General features: G+C 38.7%; 1 protein-coding gene across 1 annotated transcript; it reads right to left on the reverse strand.

Moving 5' to 3' along the window:
* Window positions 1–3,088: 3,088 nt before the first annotated feature.
* Window positions 3,089–3,475, reverse strand: LOC133518580 (cytochrome b5-like). Its single transcript, XM_061852241.1, has one exon. It carries the CDS (start codon window positions 3,473–3,475, stop codon window positions 3,089–3,091), a length of 387 nt encoding a protein of 128 aa, XP_061708225.1.
* Window positions 3,476–21,682: the final 18,207 nt, after the last annotated feature.

A 21,682-nucleotide genomic window follows, 5' to 3' on the forward strand; every position in this document is an offset into this window, starting at 1 on the left:
GAGAATGTCCCGTCTTGCTCTTGACCGGTTTTTAAGGGTTCCGTACCTCGAAAGGAAAAAAACGGAATTATAGGACCACTTTGTTGTCGGTCCGTCCGTCCATCCGTCTGTGTGGCAAGACGCGTTAACTCGGGAACGCGTAGAGAGGAGTTATCGAGTTGAAATTAAAACCATATACCTTCTCAGGTCTACAGTCCCTTGAAGCTATAAAATATAAATATATATATTTTAAGTTAAAGAAAAAAGATACGGACGTTTATGCCATAAAAAACGTATTTTTAGACACTCTTAATCTCAAGGGAATAAAAATGTATAGGGTAGGTACTTCCCGTTAACCTAGATCTATGAAAATTGGCAAATCATACACTACAAGTACAGGGAAATATCTGAAAGCTATAAATTTGTAAAAAAATCTACATAGGTTATTATTCTTTTAAGTTCGACCGACCTAGGCATATCGTTAAAGTGCATGTTCAGATATTTTTGATTACCTTGGCCACTCCGTTATGGCGACTGTAAGTACAGTCACCATCAACAGTAGCTGATGAAACAACGCGCCAAAAGTATTTGATATTCCGGATAACTTTACATCCAAAAGTATACCTTTTAGCGTCTTCTTGTTCTACATATAGAACTACCACATTTTGTTAAGCTATTCCAGAATGGTAGATACTTTTGAAACCTTGTTTGATCCGCTACTTTTGCTGCTGACTGTACACGTCTATACTGCCCATCCTTTACGTACCATATTTGTGTCATAATGTATTCTGTACAATAAAGAGCATACATACATGAATTAGTTCAGCGGCATGACACGGCCGAGGAGCACCTCGCCTTAAACTGTCTTACTGACCTCAGGTCAGAGGCCTGTGGGCCACGGTAGTGACGCAACCCATTTATTTGTAGTAGCCAATCCAGACGCGGTGCGCATGCGTCACTTAGCACGTACGAATACGAAATTATGTAGTTGCTACACACTTTAAATTTAGATCAATTTTTTTAAATCAAATTTCTGTAAAGAAAAGTAGCTACTGTATGTACGAGTAATTGCATGATTTCTATAGTTATCTAAATTGTATTGTTTCTTATTTAATGCATGTTAATTATAAGATGTAACGTTTTGAAAAGATAAGTCCCGCCGAGTTGGATGGTGGCATATTGGGATACTCTCCTCTAATCGAGGGGGGATTTAAATCTTCTTGGGTCAGAGGTGTGGGGCTAGAGCCGGTGTAGATTTATTTGACGTTCATAAGCGCATTGTAATATGCCTACTTGAATAATAAACTATCTTTATCTTATCTATATGGTTTGATAAAAATAAATAAAGCTAAAGAGACATACGGTCAAAAAAAAAAAAATGCTTTCTTTAAATTACATCTCACATTGGTTTTGATGATATAGGTAGTACAGAAGTAAACACATATAATCTAACAATCATACATTTTTATTATGATACAAATCCAATATAAACAAACAACCGATAAACATAGGAACCGTTAAACGTAAGAATGACACGCAACTAATTGAGAAATTGAGCACTATTATATTATACATATATAACTTCTTACTTCATAAAGTAAGAAAAAGTAAAAATATTGCGTGAGTATCGAGTGTCGTGGAACATTCGGTTGGAACGAAGTATATTATTATTGATTAATAAACGTACAATACAAATGATACAAAAAGACTTAATCGACACAATAATAATGATCAAATCTGGTTACAAAATTTCACAAAACAGTTCAGAAATGCGACTTACAGGCAGGGAGAAAAACCAAATAAGAAAACATTTGTACAAGCTGAAACTGATACGCTTAGCTCGAGCTTCACACTTGCTTAGTCAATCAAAAATATGAAACACAAATGCAAAAAAATCTAAAATGTAAGTAATATATACACGTCCGGGGATCGAACCCGGATCGTCGCTGTTACCAACTGCGCCTCCATAGGATATACGTAAGCCGGTGAAATGAGGCTACTTATTCTCGAGAAAGAATTTAAACAATAAACAAAAGAGGGCCGTGAAGGAAAAAAAATACACTTTTTTCCAGCCGTCCGATAAGGAACTTCGCTCCATATCTTCGTTCCAATAACATGTAAAATGTAAATAATGTGTTTTTAACGGTGTGTCAACTCAATATACCCTAGGTAACACATTATTAAAAACACATTATTAAACTGATTTACCGCGCCGCCGTCACCGCAAAGTCAAATGTCAACATTTATTGCAGTATTTTTCCTATATCACTATATCCTCAAAATTTCCTGAGGGCTTACCGCGAACCCGAAGTTCGTAAATTTCGGGTATATTTCTCTTTTACTCTAATTAAGGCGTCATTGAAGTAACAGAGATAGTTGCTCGAAATTTAGAAACTTAAATTTTCGCGGCTTTAGCCCTGGCTTCTGGTGGTTAATAAACTATTCTCAACTGTGACAATATAGCTGTTCACAGTGACAATTCGCCGTACGTTGCAGGTCCGACAAGTAAATATTGACGCTCGGTACCGTCGTTACTAATCGACCCAGAAATGAAGAGGAATTTAGTGTCCGGGTGTCTAGCCAAGACGCCCAGTAGCGAATGAAACGCTAATGTCTCTGTCGCTAATATGGAAGAGCGAGATTACCTTGTCGCTTGCTACGGCGTAAACGATTGGCATCTTGGCTAGGCACCCTGGTGTCAATCGTCAGTGTAGTGAAATAGACCTTAGATTATGAAATAACAATAACACTGTAAGCTCATTTCAAGTTAACATAAACAACAGAGGAAAGATACTATATCTATGGTTTATAAAAAAAGTCCCTCAAAACTACAAAATACATATTTACATTACTAACTACAAACTTTAAGTACTTGTCCTCATTCCTAAACCAATTATCTAACAGTATTAAAATTAAAATTAAGTGCACCGGCATCTTTCATCTTTCTTCTAATTCAGATGGTTAAAAAGATACATCGAGGTATTCGCTAAACAGAAGCTTTGCCGAAGCGCTTTATTTTAATCGTATTGCTGTATTACATAGTATCTTAATTTATATCACTTGCACAGCACTTCCTCAAGAAGTAAAACTTCGCAGAACACTACCATATCTACCCAAAGAGGTAGAAGTATAGAAGCGCAGACGCAACCGCAAGACCAATAGGAGGCAGTGCAACTCCTACAAGCGCTCCAAACGAAAGCGGCTCCCGCGTCGTATCCAGCTGCTTATCACGAGGCTCCACTGGCAATTTTTCTTCCTCCACAACCTCTCCCATGACGTACTGCTCACGCCATGTATAGGCATCGTCACTGTGTCCAACATCACGGAAGCATTTAGTGGCATCAGTTCCTGCGTTGTCTAGCAAAACCTCTACACCGCCTGGATGGTCATCAAGAAAACCAGTTATATCGTAAACGATGTTGTCAATGATTATAGCTGCATCGCCGCGATGGTTACGTGCTTCGATCTCTTTCCTTGTAAAACGACGTGCAGCCATGGTTTGTTTTAAACAGGTGACACAAGTTGTGTACGCAGCGCGCGATTAGTGACTGGCTGTACCGGTGTCCAAACGCGAACGGCGAGCGTCATAAACACGCAATCCGTACAATTTGGTTAACTAATGAGATATCGAATTAAATCAGTCAGAATCCAAGGGTTACGATAGCAGGAAATGTAGGCGTGATTGGATTAAAAGTTAAAATGTTTTAGCTTTCGTTGTGATGGTAAGAAAAACTGACATAAATATGAATAAAGTACGCTTGTTCGAGCCGCTGAGGTAAATGTTACTTATACATTTATACTCGAATATCATAAGTCTATGAGTAATAATTATTATGTACGTACAAAAAATATATTCTTAGTCTGTGCGGAAATAGAAGCCCGGCACGTGCCGCTCCCGTCCGCGCTTTCTGCTCAACACAGTACTAAAGGTAGACCCGCAGTGTGATCTTGATTCTGTTTCACACTACGTGGTATTTCTTTATTCAAAAATATAAGAAAGTAATGGAAACATCTTAATGTATTCATTCTTAAGTCGCAATCGGTCCGATTCGCAGAATGATTAAGACACGTTTAAGATCTTGGAAAGATCTTTAAAAGATCGATAACTAAACGACATGTCAAAATTGACGTTTTTTTCGATTCCGCTGTGATCCCAATAAGATCTATCTTCGATATTTCTAACGTCAAAGTGACATTAATTGCCCGAATCGAGCTGCTTCTGTCAATTATACGACATAGATGCAAACGATATCTAAATGAGAAATTATCTAAACCAGAACTTATCGTTATCGTATTTCATTCTTCGAATCGGGCCGTTAGTCATAAATAATTTTAATGTATTAATATTTGTAACGTCTTGGCTTGTTAGCTTTATGTTACAGATATATATACTTGAGATAAAAATAAAATAAAATAGAAGAGCCATAATGTATTGGTTCCCTTAAATTCCATGACTATTCTCTTTTCGCACAAACTACCTTTTGCTTTATTTAAATACATTTATTTTAATGTGTATGGTGGTAAAAAACCGGTTGGGTTCAAGCCACGGTTGTGCTCTAAATACGAGTATAAAGCAAAGAAACGCAAAAGGATGAGTGAAAACTCAATCAGTATCCTTATCATACACAGCCAAGAGCAAGAGTTAAACATGTTTTTGCAGAATGTAGTAAAACATTCGTCAGCAATGCAAACTTGTTGTATAACTTGATCACCTTTACAACGAGTAGATGAGGTATTTATAAGCAGTCATTAGCTAACAGACAAGCTGGTAGGTAAACACTGTAAATACTGTGATTCACTCTGGTGCATAACTAATTTATCCTATAAAATGTGTTGACGCTATATTGACTGCAACTCGGTACTGTAGATATCCATGTATAATGTTGAATAGTACCTATAATCGAAAAGTATTGATTGAAATTATACCGCCTTCGCTGGCTTGGCCACCTCAAAAAGATGGGTGGCGATAGGGCAGTCAAAAGGGCTTACTTGGTTCGACCAACTAGAAGCCGTCGTGTTGGTCATCCTAAATATCGTTGGGCGGATAGAGTGGAGGTAGATCTCCGTGAGCTCGGCGTCGGCGAAAGCTGGCGTGAATCCGCTCTGGGTCTGGACCGAGCAAAGTGGCGCTCTTGTGTTGGAAGCCAAGAGTCCAAGACTCATTTTGGGTCATCGCGCCAGCCAAGTAAGTAGTAAGTATAGTCTGTCTATAGGTAATTAAATAAATAAATAATAAATATTATAGGAAATTATTACACAAATTGACTAAGTCCCACAGTAAGGTCAATAAGGCTTGTGTTGAGGGTACTTAGACAAGGATATATATATAATATATAATAGTATATTGTGATACAAGTGTGCTAAGTTGGTCGTTACACACGAGGCGATATTGTGCGCGCGAGCTGCAAGCGAGCGCGCAATAAGAAAGCCGATGTGTGTAATGACCAATGCACACGCGTTTCATACGACGTTTTTCAACACACTTGCGAAGAAAAAGAAGAAACTTTCATATTTATCAAATTTGAATTGTTAAATCGGTTGGTAAAAGTCTTGCATCTGTCATACTGCCTGCCGCCCCTCGCCCAGCGCCACCGGCTTCCGTTTAATCGTGTAATGTACTCAAATGCCTAAACATTCCGACTCGTTTTAGGTTCTTCAGTTTCTTCACTAGGGCGAAGTAACAAGCAAATACATATTACAAAGCTAAATCACTATTGATTGATTAATCAAATCATCCCGAGATATTCCTATTGGCAAAAAAGCATGATTATAATAGCTTAATAATATCGTAGTAGAACTTCTGTTAGTTTTGACACATCGAGTTAAAATAATTGACTTGAAAAATATTCTTGCCCAATAAAATACCTTATTGTGGTTTGTTTACATGTTGTTAAATACCTAAAGAAATACACTATAATATCAGATTTGTAAATGCCTGCCTGCAATGTAGACTATTTAGTATATTATTAGGAATATTATGTAAAGCTAAGCTGTAGACACAGTGAAGTTGGCCGGATGCATTACGTACACAATAGACGCGTATCGAGCTGAGACTCGGTTTACACATACATAACTTAAGTAGTTGTCCAACTGCGAATTTGCATTTGTTGTTGCGTACGTGAGCATTAATATATACCTATTAGCTTGTGCCCGCGAAACATGGGATAATGATGATGATTGATGAAAACTATCGCATGTTTTTCCCTGGGCTTCAAATTATCTCCATATCAAATTTCATTTAAACCAATTCATAGGTTTAATTAAGGCTTGGAGTGTAACAGACAGACAGAGTCACTTTCGTATTTAAGTATATTTAATATTAGTAGGGATTTCATATGGAAGCGAAATAAAAACGACACAATTTAAACGGGCGGTGACGTAGGCAGACCAAGACAAATGGAAACAGCATGAGGAAGGTCTTTGCCTGTCAGTCCGATGAGTTTATCCTATCCTACTAATACATACGCGAAATATGATGAAGACATTCGGATGAAGTTTGTCGCACAGATATAGAGGCTGTCTAACGTGTCTAAGCTGCCCACGGTGCTACGATAATGGTCGGTGCAATGCAAACTTACTAATCAAACATACATTTTTTTACAAAAATCATCTCACGAAGTGATAATTAGCTTCAATTTTGTAAAGAAATGCAATTGACAAGTCAAGACAAGTATTTATAAAATACTACAAGTTATAAATATAAATGCAGAAATTAGTCACATAATTATTAGTGATACAATCTTATAATCTAAAAGATATCCCGGTCGATTTAAATCTAGTGAAACATAAAATTGTGTACTAACCCAATTATAATAAACATTTTCAATTGGGTTACATTACAATTATAATAAACATTTTTGTTAAGGAAGATCAACGCCTGCTTTTTATGTCCACGTGTGAGCAAGGCGCTCGCAGCCTCCGGCGTGATGATACAGTATATTAATGATATTACGTTTCGTATGTTAATTCGAGCGAGTCGCTTCATTAATATTACAGGCTACGTACGTACTGATATTTTATATGCGTAATACGACGGGGAATTAAGGGAATGTTCTGGTAAAATATTGATTTAACTGCGGTGTTTTTAAAGCGGATGTAAATGCAACCGTATACAAACAGAATTTTTCATCTTTATGGAACATTTAAAATAAAATGTTACCTATTCATTTTCTGATCCGCAACATTAAACCTTTTTTCCATTCGCAATAAAAATATGTTATGGAAATATTATCGTCCCAAAATGGCCCTAGTACCTAGATTAGGTGGATTAATTTTTTAACAAGAAAATATTTTTTAACAAGAAAGTAAGCATACTTAATCGATTTTATACGATACTTCTTATGGTGAGTGAACGTGAATTGTAAGCCAGACAAGCCAGGATCCTCTTGTTTATTAGGTCTTTATAAATGTAATTTTTTAGGTCTTTATGTTTATTACTTAATACAAAATTTATTTACTTAGCTTACTCTAAGCACTAATAACCAATACGCCAATTCTTACCAAGCGTACCGCAGCCCAGGCTCCCATGAGCCGTATGTTTGATACTTTACAGTTAGTGCTTACTTTATTTCATAAGTAGAAGCGCTGGTGGCCTAGCGGTAAGAGCGTGCGACTTGCAATCCGGAGGTCGCGGGTTCAAACCCCGGCTCGTACCAATGAGTTTTTCGGAACTTATGTACGAAATATCATTCGATATTTACCAGTCGCTTTTCGGTGAAGGAAAACATCGTGAGGAAACCGGACTAATCCCAACAAGGTCTAGTTTACCCTCTGGGTTGGAAGGTCAGATGGCAGTCGCTTTCGTAAAAACTAGTGCCTACGCCAAATCTTGGGATTAGTTGTCAAGCGGACCCCAGGCTTCCATGAGCCGTGGCAAAATGCCGGGACAACGCGAGGAAGAAGAAGAGCTTACTTTATTTCATCGAATGGTGTGGCGAAAAATTTTGTGTTTCATTCGGTAGTAAAAATTGTTTAATCCTTTTGCCTTAAGACCTTCGCTAATATGCTATATACGAGTACTACTTTCAATTTTGGAATCTTTCGCTTTCTCGGGTATCGGATATCAATATTAAATCTTCTCGGGTCAACGGTGTAGGTTTAGAGCCGGTGTAGCTTTATTTGACGTTCATAAGCGCATTGTAATATGCCTACTTGAATAATAAACTATCTTTATCTTATCTTAAACATGAGCGGTTAAATAACAACTTTGTCCCATTGCCCATTGTAAAACAAATAACTATTCTATATAATTGATCTCACTACGTCCAGCGACGCCGACACGACGGCGCTTCCAAGTAATTACGCCTAGATTTACACGCCGCCCGAAATTTAATAACGACCATTAGCCAATCCGAGGATGAAATTATGCAAACAAGTTGTTGTTTATTTGTTTACTGGAGAGTTGCGTAAGATAGCGAAGTTCGCCTGGAATAAGTTTAAATAGAGTTCGTGGCGACAAAAACTGCTGTTAAGTTAAGAGGGGGCTGATAATTTTTTTTTAGATTTTACATTGAAATTTTACAAGTTTTAATCTAAGGCTAATGTCATGATAAAGACGCTCAAACTAGACTACATTGGCAGGGACAGGCTCGAACAAAAACCTTAAAAGGTTGAAATGGGCTTGATAGAAATAAAATAATGAAAACATATCTGAATATTGTTTAACACCTATTTATTTATTTCCAGATATATATCGTCACGCTTCATGTCATATAGACCGCGAGCCAGGAACAGATTTCCATGACCAATAGCCTCCCGGGCTAGTTCGTTAAGTATTTTTAGGGTTCTGTAGCCAAATGGCAAAAAACGGAACCCTTATAGATTCGTCATGTCCGTCTGTGTGTCCGTTTTTACATATTTATGAGACCAGCTGACGGTCTTTCCACTGCGATATAACCGGCTGACGATTTTTTAAATTCATAATAGCATCTAAACTATCATCTGACAAACTATCATGTGACAAAGTATCAACCCGCGGTCTAATAGCCGAGGGATCTGACGAACAAAATTTTAAACAGAAGTACAACTTTCAGAATTATTGAAGTAAAATGTTAAAACTCGCGCGATCGCCAAAGTCTTTCGTCACAAGTTTCGCGCGGCGCGACATATCTTTTGTCCCCTCCTTTCCTGGCGTTATGCCCCCTCTTAAGGGTAAGTGCAAGTGGAAAGCGCATTGTCACCTGCAAGAGCCGGAGTAAGTTAAAGAAATCTGTCTAGTACTTGCTGATAGCAATCAGTTTTATTTTTAAGGAATGGATTCGAGACTACGGAATAAATGAAAAATATTTAATAAAAATTTAAATAATAGATTTATTGTTTTTCGGTCACCATGTGGCCTCAGGGCGTTAGCTGCGTAAGCTGAAGACGCGGGTTCAATCCCAGCCTCGGCCACTGGTGGACTTGGTAACATTTTATTTAGTATGACATCAATGTTTACTCAGGTATGTTGTATTTATAAATCTTGCTATGCATGTTTTATGTTTATCTCCCCTAAAGATGGGCCACATAGGGAGTTTGCCGAATACGGTTCAAATCTTACCGAACCGATTATTCGGCCGATTTATTCGCTCGTCTGTAAAATTCTAATTTGTAAATTAATCGAAAACGCTTCAGTTAACTACATTAGCATCTAAAGATTAACCGCTTCGTAGGCAATTCCTTAAAAATAAAGAAGTTACAAGACAAGGGACTCTGAAACAATTCAACCCTTGCCAAATAATCAGAACAGATTCAACATGAACAGCTTATATTTTACAATGTCCCAATTATATAAAATACTTGCCAAATACGAACATTAAAAGACTTGCCGAATATACCGAATAATTATAGAAAATTTGGCCCATCTCTAATCTCACTTATATGATAGAGCCCATGATTCCTACTTACAGAATTATTTTTTTAATTTAAAATTAGATTTTTTAAATCAGCAATTTTATTTGTTTAATCCGTCCTAATTCAGAGGCCGTTATCGATTTTAGTCGCAAATACGTCAAATTGATAGATTTAGTCGATGAAATTGTACACCTTTTGTTACGTAATATCTAAGTAACAAGTATTGGTTTCTATTAGCACATCTTCTCATCTTGCCTTTTAATAATGAAGTCGCAAGGTCGCATGCGTGCGTCCCCGGTAATATGGACGCACGCTTGCGACCTTGCGACCTATCAATTTTAAATTTTTGCTCTAAAATCGTTACCGGGCTCTTAAATAGCCATAGCACGGTTGTTAAAACAAAAGCCCCAACATTCACATCGTATTTAGATTTATTTATTTCATAATATGAAATTACAATATTAATTATATTAAACTAATCTATATGAATTTATACTATGATCGTCAAAGAAATATTGATTATATACAATTATAAAATGTAGATATTAATAAATTCTTTACAACGTCAAATAGATAATGAAATAATAACAAATTATGGGAAAGACTTATATCTAGGTATCTCGTAATGATCGTCAAATTAAATTAAAGTAGGTACAAGGCATTAGAAACTAATAATAAAATAAAATAACTATTCTAATTCATTCAAATCAATTTATAATATTAAATGTCATTTCCATATATATTATTCAGTTACAGAATATAATGGATTATCCAATAAAAAGGATCTCAGCTGGCGTTCAAATGCTTCGTCAGAAGTTTCGTTTCGTAATTTTGCAGGTAGACGCTCATAATACGTTGGCCCTATCACCCTCGGATTAATAGTCACCGTATTTTACCACATACGATACGAGCATGTTGAAAGGCAATGGATCATCCGTAAACGTGTAGCTCCTATGATATTTGAGGCAATAAGTTTCGTAGAGTTGGGACTACGCGAGCCCTTTGCGATCTCTGCCTGAATTATAGTCGCACTACTAGCACAGGCGAGCTTTTGGCTGAGATTAACCACCCACCAACAGGACAAAACAATGGTTGGCAAAGCACGGCCCGCGGGCCAGCTCCAACCCGTGAAAGGATCCGGCCCGCCGCCGGTCCTATGAAATAATTAGTTATAATATGGCATTGGCCCACGATGATCGCAAATCAAAATATTTTGTATTTTTGCTGCAATTCTGGCCCTCCTCAGCCCTCCATGGAGAAAGTTTGCCCACCACTAATCTAAAAGCTCTCAACTACCTATGGTCCAGAAAGAAATTAAATATCTTCCTTTAGTTGTGACTGTTATTTGAATGTCATAGTTCTATGGCCAAATATTTTAATAAATGGAACACTAAAATTAGACAAAACCAAATACCTGCCGCTTCTTTCCGCCCTCGCCCTATTACGCGACAAAATTTCCATCTTCACCACTTAGATGGAATCCTCAACTGTGCGTTTCTCCAGAAACTTCCCGCCTCTCACACCTAAACTATATCATGAACTGTGTCGCCCGCCGTATTTTCGGAGCGATACGACTTTCGAACCTTTAGGGAAAAGAGCGGACTCCCGTCATAAACACCGGCAACCCCTCTGGTGCTGCAGGTGTTCATGGGCGTCGATAATTGATTATCGTCAGGCGATTCAACAGCTCGGTTGCCTATCTCATCAAAAAAATCGGGAAGCAACGATGAGGACGACTCAATGCCGCCGCTCGCCTGCCCTCGGTAAGCATTGGCAACGAGCACCAACGCTGTTTTACGACGGATCCGTCCCTTTTGGATTTCGGCTCAATGGAGATCAATTATGATTGCAGTCGTTTATTGTGAGGGTGCCGTTAACTTTGCCTGATGTTAATCTATGCTGAGGGTTTTAATAGCAACACCTTGTCGTAATACCCGGTAAAGCGGTTAGTAGGTCAAAAATGGATGTTCATATATGACGTCGTTAACTATCTGCTCTATCTGCATGTACTCATAAGTGAAGCATATACTCTACTGCTCAAAATGAACCCATCATATGGAATTCATTCATTCGAAATTTCGAAGCGCTGTTGGCCATGGCCTAGCGGAAGGAGCGTGCTTTCAATCCGTTAGGTTGCGTGTTTAAACCCCGGATCGTACCAATGATTTTTTTAAACTTATGTACGAAATATAATTTGATATTTAAGTATTATTTATATACAGGATGAAATTTTAACCACCGTTCATACTCTCCGTAGTGACTTTATAGGTAATATTGAACAGCTTTTATTACGAGGCAATGTCGAAAACGCGAAATTGGGCTGTCCCATAGAAATAGAACTCAGCGGCATCATCAGCCGGAATGTATGACAGCCAAATTTTTTTCGCGTATTCGGCATTGGTCCCATAGTAAAAGTTATTCAGTATTACCTATAAAGTCATTACGTAGAATTTGAACGATGGTTAAAATGACACCTGTCTATGTATAAGGATATTTACATGAATGAAAGAGAGGAGTGTGAACTTTATGTGTGTAAGCTTATTTTGAGAAGAAAGGAATTGTGTGTAAGTGTAATCCTAGAGAAATGTAATGTAAAAATAAGCCTGACCTCTCAATATTCACAGTTTTTGCGGACCTACAGCTCAAGTAAAACTGGATACTAGTATCGTTTAGTGAACAGAGGGCCTACCGCGAACCACGTTCGACGTGTTGCCTCTCTGTCGCACTTGTAAATTCGTACGTAAGCGTGACAGGGAGGCAACACGTCGAACGTGTTTCGCGGTAAGCCCTCAGAAATGCGGCAGCGGACGCACCGAGCCGTCGTTGCGTTAATTCAATCGCAGATGCAGCTGAAGGCTGAATTAAGGCGTTCGTTACAGACTGAATTAAGACATTTAAATTGCAGTTTTTAGTACGCGTCTACTGCAGGTCTTTTTTTTTTCTTTTGACTTTCCGTCAAGCTGGGGCCACACTAACGGGAAACGCCGTTGATTATCGCAATGATGGACGTTTGACATGGCCACACTGGCATCATGGCCTTTATTTTATTTTATTTATTGGAGAAACAACAGAAGCAAGTACAATAATAGTAGGTATAAATGATAAGTTATACATTGCAATAGACGTGCACCTACCTCCTAAAACGCTCTCACTAAGAAACCAATGGCATTTCACGTTAGTGTGGCCCCAGCCCAGCATCAGAGTAGGATCCCTACACATTTATATCATAAGGACCCTCGAGGCATGGAACGCCACATTTTTAAGCGATTACGATAAAGTCAAAAGGATGACGTTTTCAGAAATACACGGAAATAGGGCATTTTTTTTACGTTTTCAATGATTTAAATCAACAAAAACTGACATCTTTTTCATTTTAAGCATATCTCGGAGTCTACAGCTCACAGATCCACTAGTTTTATTAGGATAAATTAAATTAAGGTCGTATATTTATTCCAAAACCTATGAAAGATGTGTTCATTAGGGCCTATTTTAACCATTGATTATGCGATCGTATCCAAAATAGACGCTATAGTAATAAAATATAGCGTCTATTTTTATTATTTCGCACAATAATGCGTTTTGACTTTACATCTAACGACAGTTCCAGTAAAATAAGTAAATGTATACGACTGTAGACTAGGTTAGACCACATCACTATGCAGAACGCGTGCTCACGGCACTTCGCGGCTTAGCCCCATCCCCGGTGTTCACTACCCTTATTTAGCCTTTCATCTCGAGACAACCTGTAAAACGGGACCTTTTCTCTGGACCGATGCTGCAATCCTAAGTTATTTAAAATTAATAGGTGTAAATTATAAGGATACAACAGAAATGACGAACTTGCAACCGAAGATATTGAATTCGCGCGGGTTTTTAATTGTTATCGCAATTAAAAATATACCTATCTAAATCTATATATATATTATTATATTGCGCAACGCCGACGAGACGAGAGACGACCTTAAAAAACTGTATAAATCTGTAGAATATCCATAGAATTGAAATCGAAGTTATCAAAAGTCATCATTCATCATGCCAAATATCGGCTTTTTATCTTTATCAGATATGTTTAAAAAAGAACCTATATTCAATCGAGGGAATGCTCCTTCAAAAACCCACGAACCCAAAAATACTTCATAACTCATAATCACTTCGGCTTCAAAAGGACTTGATAGAAGTTCTTCAAGCCCTGAATCCTTGCACACTTAGACCACCAGTAGAAAATTTATGGGTCATTCACAGACTCCAGGTTGAGGTGCTCACCTGGGGCCATTTCATAAACGCTATAACCTAAACGAACAAGTCTTTTTCTGACGAATATATTTTTTCCTTCAACCGAAAGCCCACAGTGCTGAAGTTCAAGTTATATAAGAGCAAGTTGTGAATGTTATGTGAATTAGGTGGCTCAGAGTGCGAGCTCATAAGTTACTCGCGTTGTCGTGATAACGCAGAGGTTGGAGGCACTTCTTCAAATTATGCGGTGTGCGGAGATTAGGAGGGGTTGCCAGACTTCAAGGGTTTTCTTGATATGTCAGAAATTTCAGTGTCAGGATTTCTGAGATAATTATGCATACTATATAAGTCTATAGCCTGGGCGATTTTTGGATCGTGACCCTGAATGTCAAAAATGTGTTAAGTTTGGCATACTTAACAAATCCTGATGGGACTAACCACAAAATAGCCAAAAAATGAAATGGACAACTTAAGTGCCCGAAGTAAACGAAACGTATGTGCCCAGGGAACCAGGGATCTTAATATTAGTCGCAAGGGAAACCTTGTTCGGTATAACCGTCTTCATACATTTTTGACATTCGGTACGAGTATCACGACTCCAAAATCACCCGCAAGTAATGTGTAAAGTGATGTTGTGGTAGGCACAACGTGACGTGACAGGTCACGTCCGTTTACTCATAATATGAAGCGTTTCGGAGGCTCGATACAGTCATACGTATCGGCCCTATATTTTTGTCTATTGTTCTTTACAGTGTTCTCATTTAAATACATTATCCTACCAGAAACTGAATCAAATATACCAAGTAAGTTTCGCCATTTCTTCAAAATTGTATCTAGTCACCCTCCTTACACGCGATGATACCCACGTAGTAATAAGTACCTACCTATTCATATGTCGCAAACTTGGCATCAAAAATGTCGCAATTCACAAATGCTATCACTGAACCAAATCCAGTATACCATCCAAATTCCTTTCTTCATACATGCCGTCATGAAATTATGATCCCGCTGTGCACTGGATAAATAATACTAATGGCGGCGAAAATTGCGGGGGCAGCTGAGATTTCCCGTGGGCACGACGCGATTTCGGCTGACATCTGATGCCTCAGACAAATCACGATGCTTAGGGTATGTTGAGTATTTTCAGTGAAAGTTAAAGTCTTTATTCTTCAAACCTAATGCAATGCACTCATTAATATCAACTACCACCGACTCTAACCTTTACATCACAATCCCGAGAAGATGCAAGAAACTCGGCAGTACATAAAATCTTAAGAATACGTAGCACGTAGGTATGTACGAATAAATTACATACCTCCTCGTTCAAAAATTCAAGGTGTGCTCCCGGTACTGGGTTTCTGACAAACTCAATCCCAGAACCGTAATTCCCGGTACTCACCATACACATTTAATCCCGCGAGCATTCTCTCCACCTCCTCCTCCTGATTGTCCAACCCTCCCAATCATTCTGCTTTTGGTCCAATAATAAAATAACAATTCTTTTAGGTATCGATGTCCTTTTAGGTAAAAACAATTAAAGAAGGTTGGAGGTGTTGGTAATATAGTTAGCTGTATGCGAGGCGTACGACTTTTAATCCGGAGGTGGCAGATTTAAACTTCGACCCGTACCAATGAGCTCATGCAAAACTTATATTATATTCGTATTAATTATAAAAGTGTACACCGCCTGCTATAGAATAACATCTCACGTGTACACATTGTTGTCACGAAAGATGCACAGAATCCCTGCAACCGCTAATTGATGGGACGGATACCAAATTAACGTCTTCCGCTGAATTCATTACGCGTGATTAATGTACCTCCCTTCACCCCACTCCCCCCACTCCCCCTGGAAGATCCGAAGTTTGTGTTGTTTCGAAATATTTCCCAATAATAAATGGGAGGTGCAAGTGCGAAGTCTTGTGGAGAAAATCAACATAGTGCTCATTGAAACTTTAACGTTTGTTCACTGTAACTTTAAACGTATTTGAATAGGTACATAAACTAGGTTTCTGTTGAAATTATACGCAAAATCTACAGCAGTTAATATTTATGGGCATATACATCGTTTGGTTTAAAATAAGAAAAATCAAGCATGATGTTTCGTGCGATTTTTAGGAGTAGGTAAGACTTTAAATCTAGCTGATATAATGCTCCTTTTGTTTTCATAACCAATAAGGCATGTAGAGCATCGTCTAAGTTGACTCTGCAATGATATTGTCAGAACAAAGTGTCACTAAAGTGGTATTCTTACCTGACCTTTCACTTTTTTTAAGATTTCTGAGATTCGCTCAAAGAATATTTGCCCAGGGGCCTAAACATCATTCTGATACATTTTCGTGTGGCGTTTATCGATATACGATTGTCAACTTGGCTAGGCCCCTTTCCGACTCCTGCTTCTACTTTTCCCTCATACTTGACACGCTCTTTGTTAGTCAACTAGGTACTAAAAAGTTACCATAGATAATAAATCTAGTTGGGCCGTTAAGTCCATTTCTGCATTTGCCGACAGTGTAATATGGCGGGAGCGGTTGTGGGGCAGATTACATACTTAATAGACGGGGGTTGTCGTTGAGATTCAAGATGGCGAACACGTCTCTAGAATATTTTTTTGTGTTTTGCTCATTAATGTAGTTTAAAGTGTAATATTGATAGCTTATTATGCAGTGAACTATCGTAGAAGTGTGCAGCTAATGAAAAACTAATCTTGAAACGCGTTTAACCATATTTTAATCAACACCCGGCAATCCATCGTGGCTTTTAGTAAAGTCCAGCTATCTCTTTACTAAAAGCAACTACCCAACAACGTCATGCTCTACAAGCACACTTAAAACTTACAACATAACTTGACATTGGCAAAATCATCATAGATTTGATGGAAGCCATATTTTAAAAGAAGAAGAAATACTTAATAGACGGAGCATGACACGACTCACGGACATTATTCACACTTCACTTCATATTGTATAATAATAGCTGTACTCTAACTACTGTGTATGTTGGAAACCTTCACAGCCTCGTGGTAGATAACTAGCAACGATTATTTGAATTCAGAACTATCGCCCTGCTGAAGGAATGAAGATCTGGAGGCGATTCATTCTGAAGGTGGCAAGCAACAACGATAGACGATATTTCTGTTATTTGTTTGAAGAAAAAATAGAATTAAATATTATCAGATATCTACCTCGAGCGTTTACATTCCCCACCTCACATAGACCGTACCCCTTTGCACTACCCAGCTCTTTCACGAAACCTAGCAAAGTTTTTAGGTTATTAACTACATCCTTCAGTGTTCACGGAAACCTTAGGTAGGTATCTCTATATACTTCTAGGTACCTGCTTGTAGTCCAGAAAAATGTTTTATTGCTTTCTCTGTTTCCATGCACACTCTACATTTGGGGCTATCTGTTTTACGCAGAGATGTATGTTTAATGTGTTATGTAGTTACCTAATCCTACATAACACTAATGTCAAAAAGAAGTACCTACTTAGGGCGGCATGTATTGCAAGCCTATGAGGTACAGAACATTACGGCCCAAAGAATTTGGAACTTCATGGATTCCACGGACATTAGTAAATGAACTTTGAAGGGCCGTCACAATCACTGATATACCAAGATCACTGCTTGGTCGACGTGGCACTCAAAGGTCCGCAACACTCCCAATAATACCTAACCCTAAAACAAAAGCCTTAATGCAGAGTCTGTGTGTGTAGTCTGGTTGTGGTAACGGGCAGTCGGCCGCTTATAACAAATCGTGTTGTAAATGAGCGCCGTAACTCAGGGTATTGATGGAAGATGTACGGTACAGGCGATAGCGAGTGAAGTTATGGCTAAAGTCGGTAAAACCCCATTTAGACGGTTCAAGAACTTGCAAGCGATTTTCGTTACATTGTGTTATTTGGTCGATTGACTGAATTCTTTGTAAGTACTCTTTAGTTAGAAATGTATGGAATATTGCACGCAAGTTCTTGAACTGTCTAGGCTTGCTTTGAATGGCCAGGCAAAATTGTCTCTTCTGGACCCGAAAGACCCGAATGTTAAAGGTACATGAGACATTGAGTCTATAGTTCTGGTGCCTTACGTAGCCTAAAACCGGTCGGATGCCATTTTCTGGTGAGAGTGAACCTGGATACGTAACGTCAACAGTAGAGGCCTAAGGGAGCCAAGGGCCGAAGAGGTCAAGCTTCCCATAAAAGTCCTGCCTATGGTAGGTTTTCAGAACCGCTGGCGGAGCTTTAAATTAAACTCAGACCAATGCCTGCGGTTTATGGCTCAGAAAAAGCACTGCTGTCAAACCTTAGTGGAGACGAGACACGCTCAGCTTGTGGATATGATCTGCCGGAGCTCCAAACTTGGACCAACGTCTACGGCTCATGGCTCGGAAGAAGCACTGTTTGGTGACAGAGCGCATCGTTTGCTATCAAACCTTAGTTGGACGACGCATTGATGACTGATCATGGGAGGATATATTTTCACAATCGAGAATGTTTTGCTGCTGTTAGGTTGGTCGGTCAAAGTATTTTACGGACGGCACTAGCAAAGAGAATTTGAAATAGAGGTAGATTGTCAAAGAAAATTTTGAAGCCACAGTAAATTTACTGCCATCTTTCGACTCATGAAACTTTTCGAACGATGTGTTTTAAATATCAAAAAGTGGCCCCATCTTATTATATATATTATGTATTGATCAAAGGCCAAACGTATGGCGGCATCGTTTCGAGCGATGGTGCCACATTTAGCCGATACCCGGTAAAATGGCGCCACTTTGAACAAATAACACATATCAGTGAAAGAATAAGGATCAAAGTCAAATGGCGTTCTAAAAGTTTTAATCATGTGTCGAAAGATGGCAGTACATTTACTGTGGCTACAAAGGTTTCTTTGACAGTCCACCTCTATTTCACATTCCCTTTGGCACTAACATAGGTTTTACCTGACAAACCTCCGAATAGTGTCAAAATCTTGTTTTTTTGGTATTTTAATGGCCTGGATGCTACTTAATAAAATTTTTGGGGAACGGTATTGTGATTAAAAGTACGAGTACGAGTTTTCAAAAAGTCCGGTCTCTGACCCTACGGCACCTTAAGGTATAATATTATCAATAATATAAATTGTTTTCACTCGAGTTACAGAGGTGCAACTGTTAAATATTTAGTATGAGAAATACCGGTAATTGACCGGTTTACCGGTTATTTTCATACATATTTACCGGTTTGCATTCCCGAAGTGACACGCGCCTAGAGCGCATAGGGATCGCAATGGTGAGAAGTTGCGAATCCAAGTCATCTCTATTCAAAGTTAATGACTCATAACGCTGCATGAAACATAAGATTACAGGAGCCGTGGAATAATAAATATGGCGGAGTCCCCGAGCAACTGAATTTTCAGGATTACTTAATGTAAAAACGGTTCGTGTCGAGAGTTGCAAATTGTTGTATTACCCCAATTCAATGTGCAGTAACACTTTAAGGCCAATCCAGACGGGTAAAATTTTCGACCAATCTGATTAAATTGTCTGATCAAATCAGGTGGTGTAGACGCGAAAATTAAATTAGCTCGCCGATCTCGCTTGATTCAATTTTAAGGTTTTGATCTATCAAATCCAGACGCAAGAATGCCAATTTTCGACGCTAGTGTGCGCGTTTAGGGCATTTTTATTTTATTTCGAGAGCTCATATCTCAGTAATCTCACCATGAATCTATAAACTTGGTGAATAAATTGTATATATGTGGACCACCAAAATCTCAAGGTCATCCAAAACTGAATTAGAGCACCCCATTATCCACGCGGTCTTGTCTGTCCTTCCCCTAGAGAGCAATTGCAAGCCGAAGCTATAGAGCCGAGTGTAGTGACCGTGCTTCGTCATGCGACGGCGGAGGGCTATTTTTCCAGGTCCAAAAGAGGCCCGTCCTCCGCGCCCCGAGCAACTTCCCACGAACTCCAGATTTGACGGACACCCCAGCGATTTTCATTGTTTTGATGTACCTACAGCGCCACGCGTGGTAAATTAAAGAACTAATTCGACAAAAATGCCTTGTCAAATTGCGAACGACGCTTTTAATGTCATAAGGTATTTTACAAAATGCAGACTTTTTACAATTTGCCTAATTTGCATAACGTTTCACGTTTGTAAAATGACGACGCCGTTTGTAAGCGGCGGATTCTTACAATTTGCCTGCGACATCTATACGTGCATAGCGCTATATCGGTAACTTTTTAGTGGTCGTTTTTAGAGATAGAAGTACATATAACAAAAAAGCAACCGAACGTCCACCGACTGACACAAGAATAAAGGCCTGACTCACAGACTGAACAATATCACCAAACTAAAAAGCTGTCACTGTGTACTTGTCGAATGTTGGCGTTTCCGTAGCGCAGACAAATTACTTACCACTAGATAGTGCATATGCATGCGTCATGCTCATCTCACGCATAAGGGGTCACGCGAAGCGCAATGGTCAGCTGAATTTCACGCCATTTTCGACAGTAGTAGATGGAAGCCTAACCGAAAGTTGAAAGGTTTGCGTGAGCAACAAGAGCGTATCTATCCCTTCCACTATTTCGGCTTCAGTCATTTAGAGGCAGTTTTCGCTATGCTGCGTCTAAATGCTGGAACAATTTGCCGCCACCCGTAGTTAAGAGTAAGTCCCTGGCGGTTTTCAAACTGCGTTGCAAGGCATATTTACTGGACCTCCAAAAGAAAGTAACGTACACTTTTGGTTGAATGACCTGCTCTATAGATATTTAAATTTAGTTAAGTTAGCATTTTTTTTTGTATTCACTGCGTATTGTTCGGTTTTGCTATCCTGTCCTAAATGTAATAGTGTTCATGTTTCTGCTGTCCTTAGCTAGATGTACAAATACAAATACGGCGGTGGCAGAATAACAGCGTCCGTTGCTGGAAGTCCTTAGGGCCGCTGTGACCCGAGGCCTTTTGGCGCAGACATTAGCTGAGCCACTTTCCCTTTCAATTAGTTTGTAAGCATTATTGTGTACTTTTATTATGTACCTATGTTTAAACTTTTTGAATAAACGTCTTTATTATTATATTATTATTATACAGCCCATATGTAATTTAAATACATTTAATTATTTATAACTATTTTTCAGTCGCACCTAGCGCGTCGTTGTTAATGAAATAGTCTTAGGGTTTGCTTCATACGGAATCTAGTGGGAGATGACCTACGCAACAGGCCGTCCCTCGACGTTTTCAAAAGCGCGTGTATTCGGCCAGTGTAAATGCCGTAGGTGTTTTTTTTATTTTTTCCTTTAAAATCGTCACTGTGATTGAGGTTTTGAAAAACATCACTTTAGTGCAGTTACCTTTTTAGGGTACCGTACCAAAACGGTAAAAGGGGACACTATTACTAAGACTCCGCTGTCCGTCCGTCCGTCTGTCCGTCTGTCACCAGGCTGTATCTCATGAACCGTGACAGCTGGTCAGTTGAAATTTTCACAGATGATGTATTTCTGTTGCCGCTATAACAACAATACTTACTAAAAAGTATGGAACCCTCGGTGGGCGAATCCGACTCGCACTTATCCGGTTTTTTTTAAACTTTTTTTCTTACAAATGCACATATCTGAATATCATTACCATATTAGCATTTCCAAATTATCCAGACGGAACAATTTTT

Source organism: Cydia pomonella, chromosome 6 (assembly GCF_033807575.1).
Source record: "Cydia pomonella isolate Wapato2018A chromosome 6, ilCydPomo1, whole genome shotgun sequence".
Lineage (NCBI taxonomy): Eukaryota > Metazoa > Arthropoda > Insecta > Lepidoptera > Tortricidae > Cydia > Cydia pomonella.

Bases quoted from the DNA above. Each gene is read 5' to 3' on its own strand.
- LOC133518580 (XM_061852241.1), bottom strand. From the start codon at position 3,475: ATGGCTGCACGTCGTTTTACAAGGAAAGAGATCGAAGCACGTAACCAT.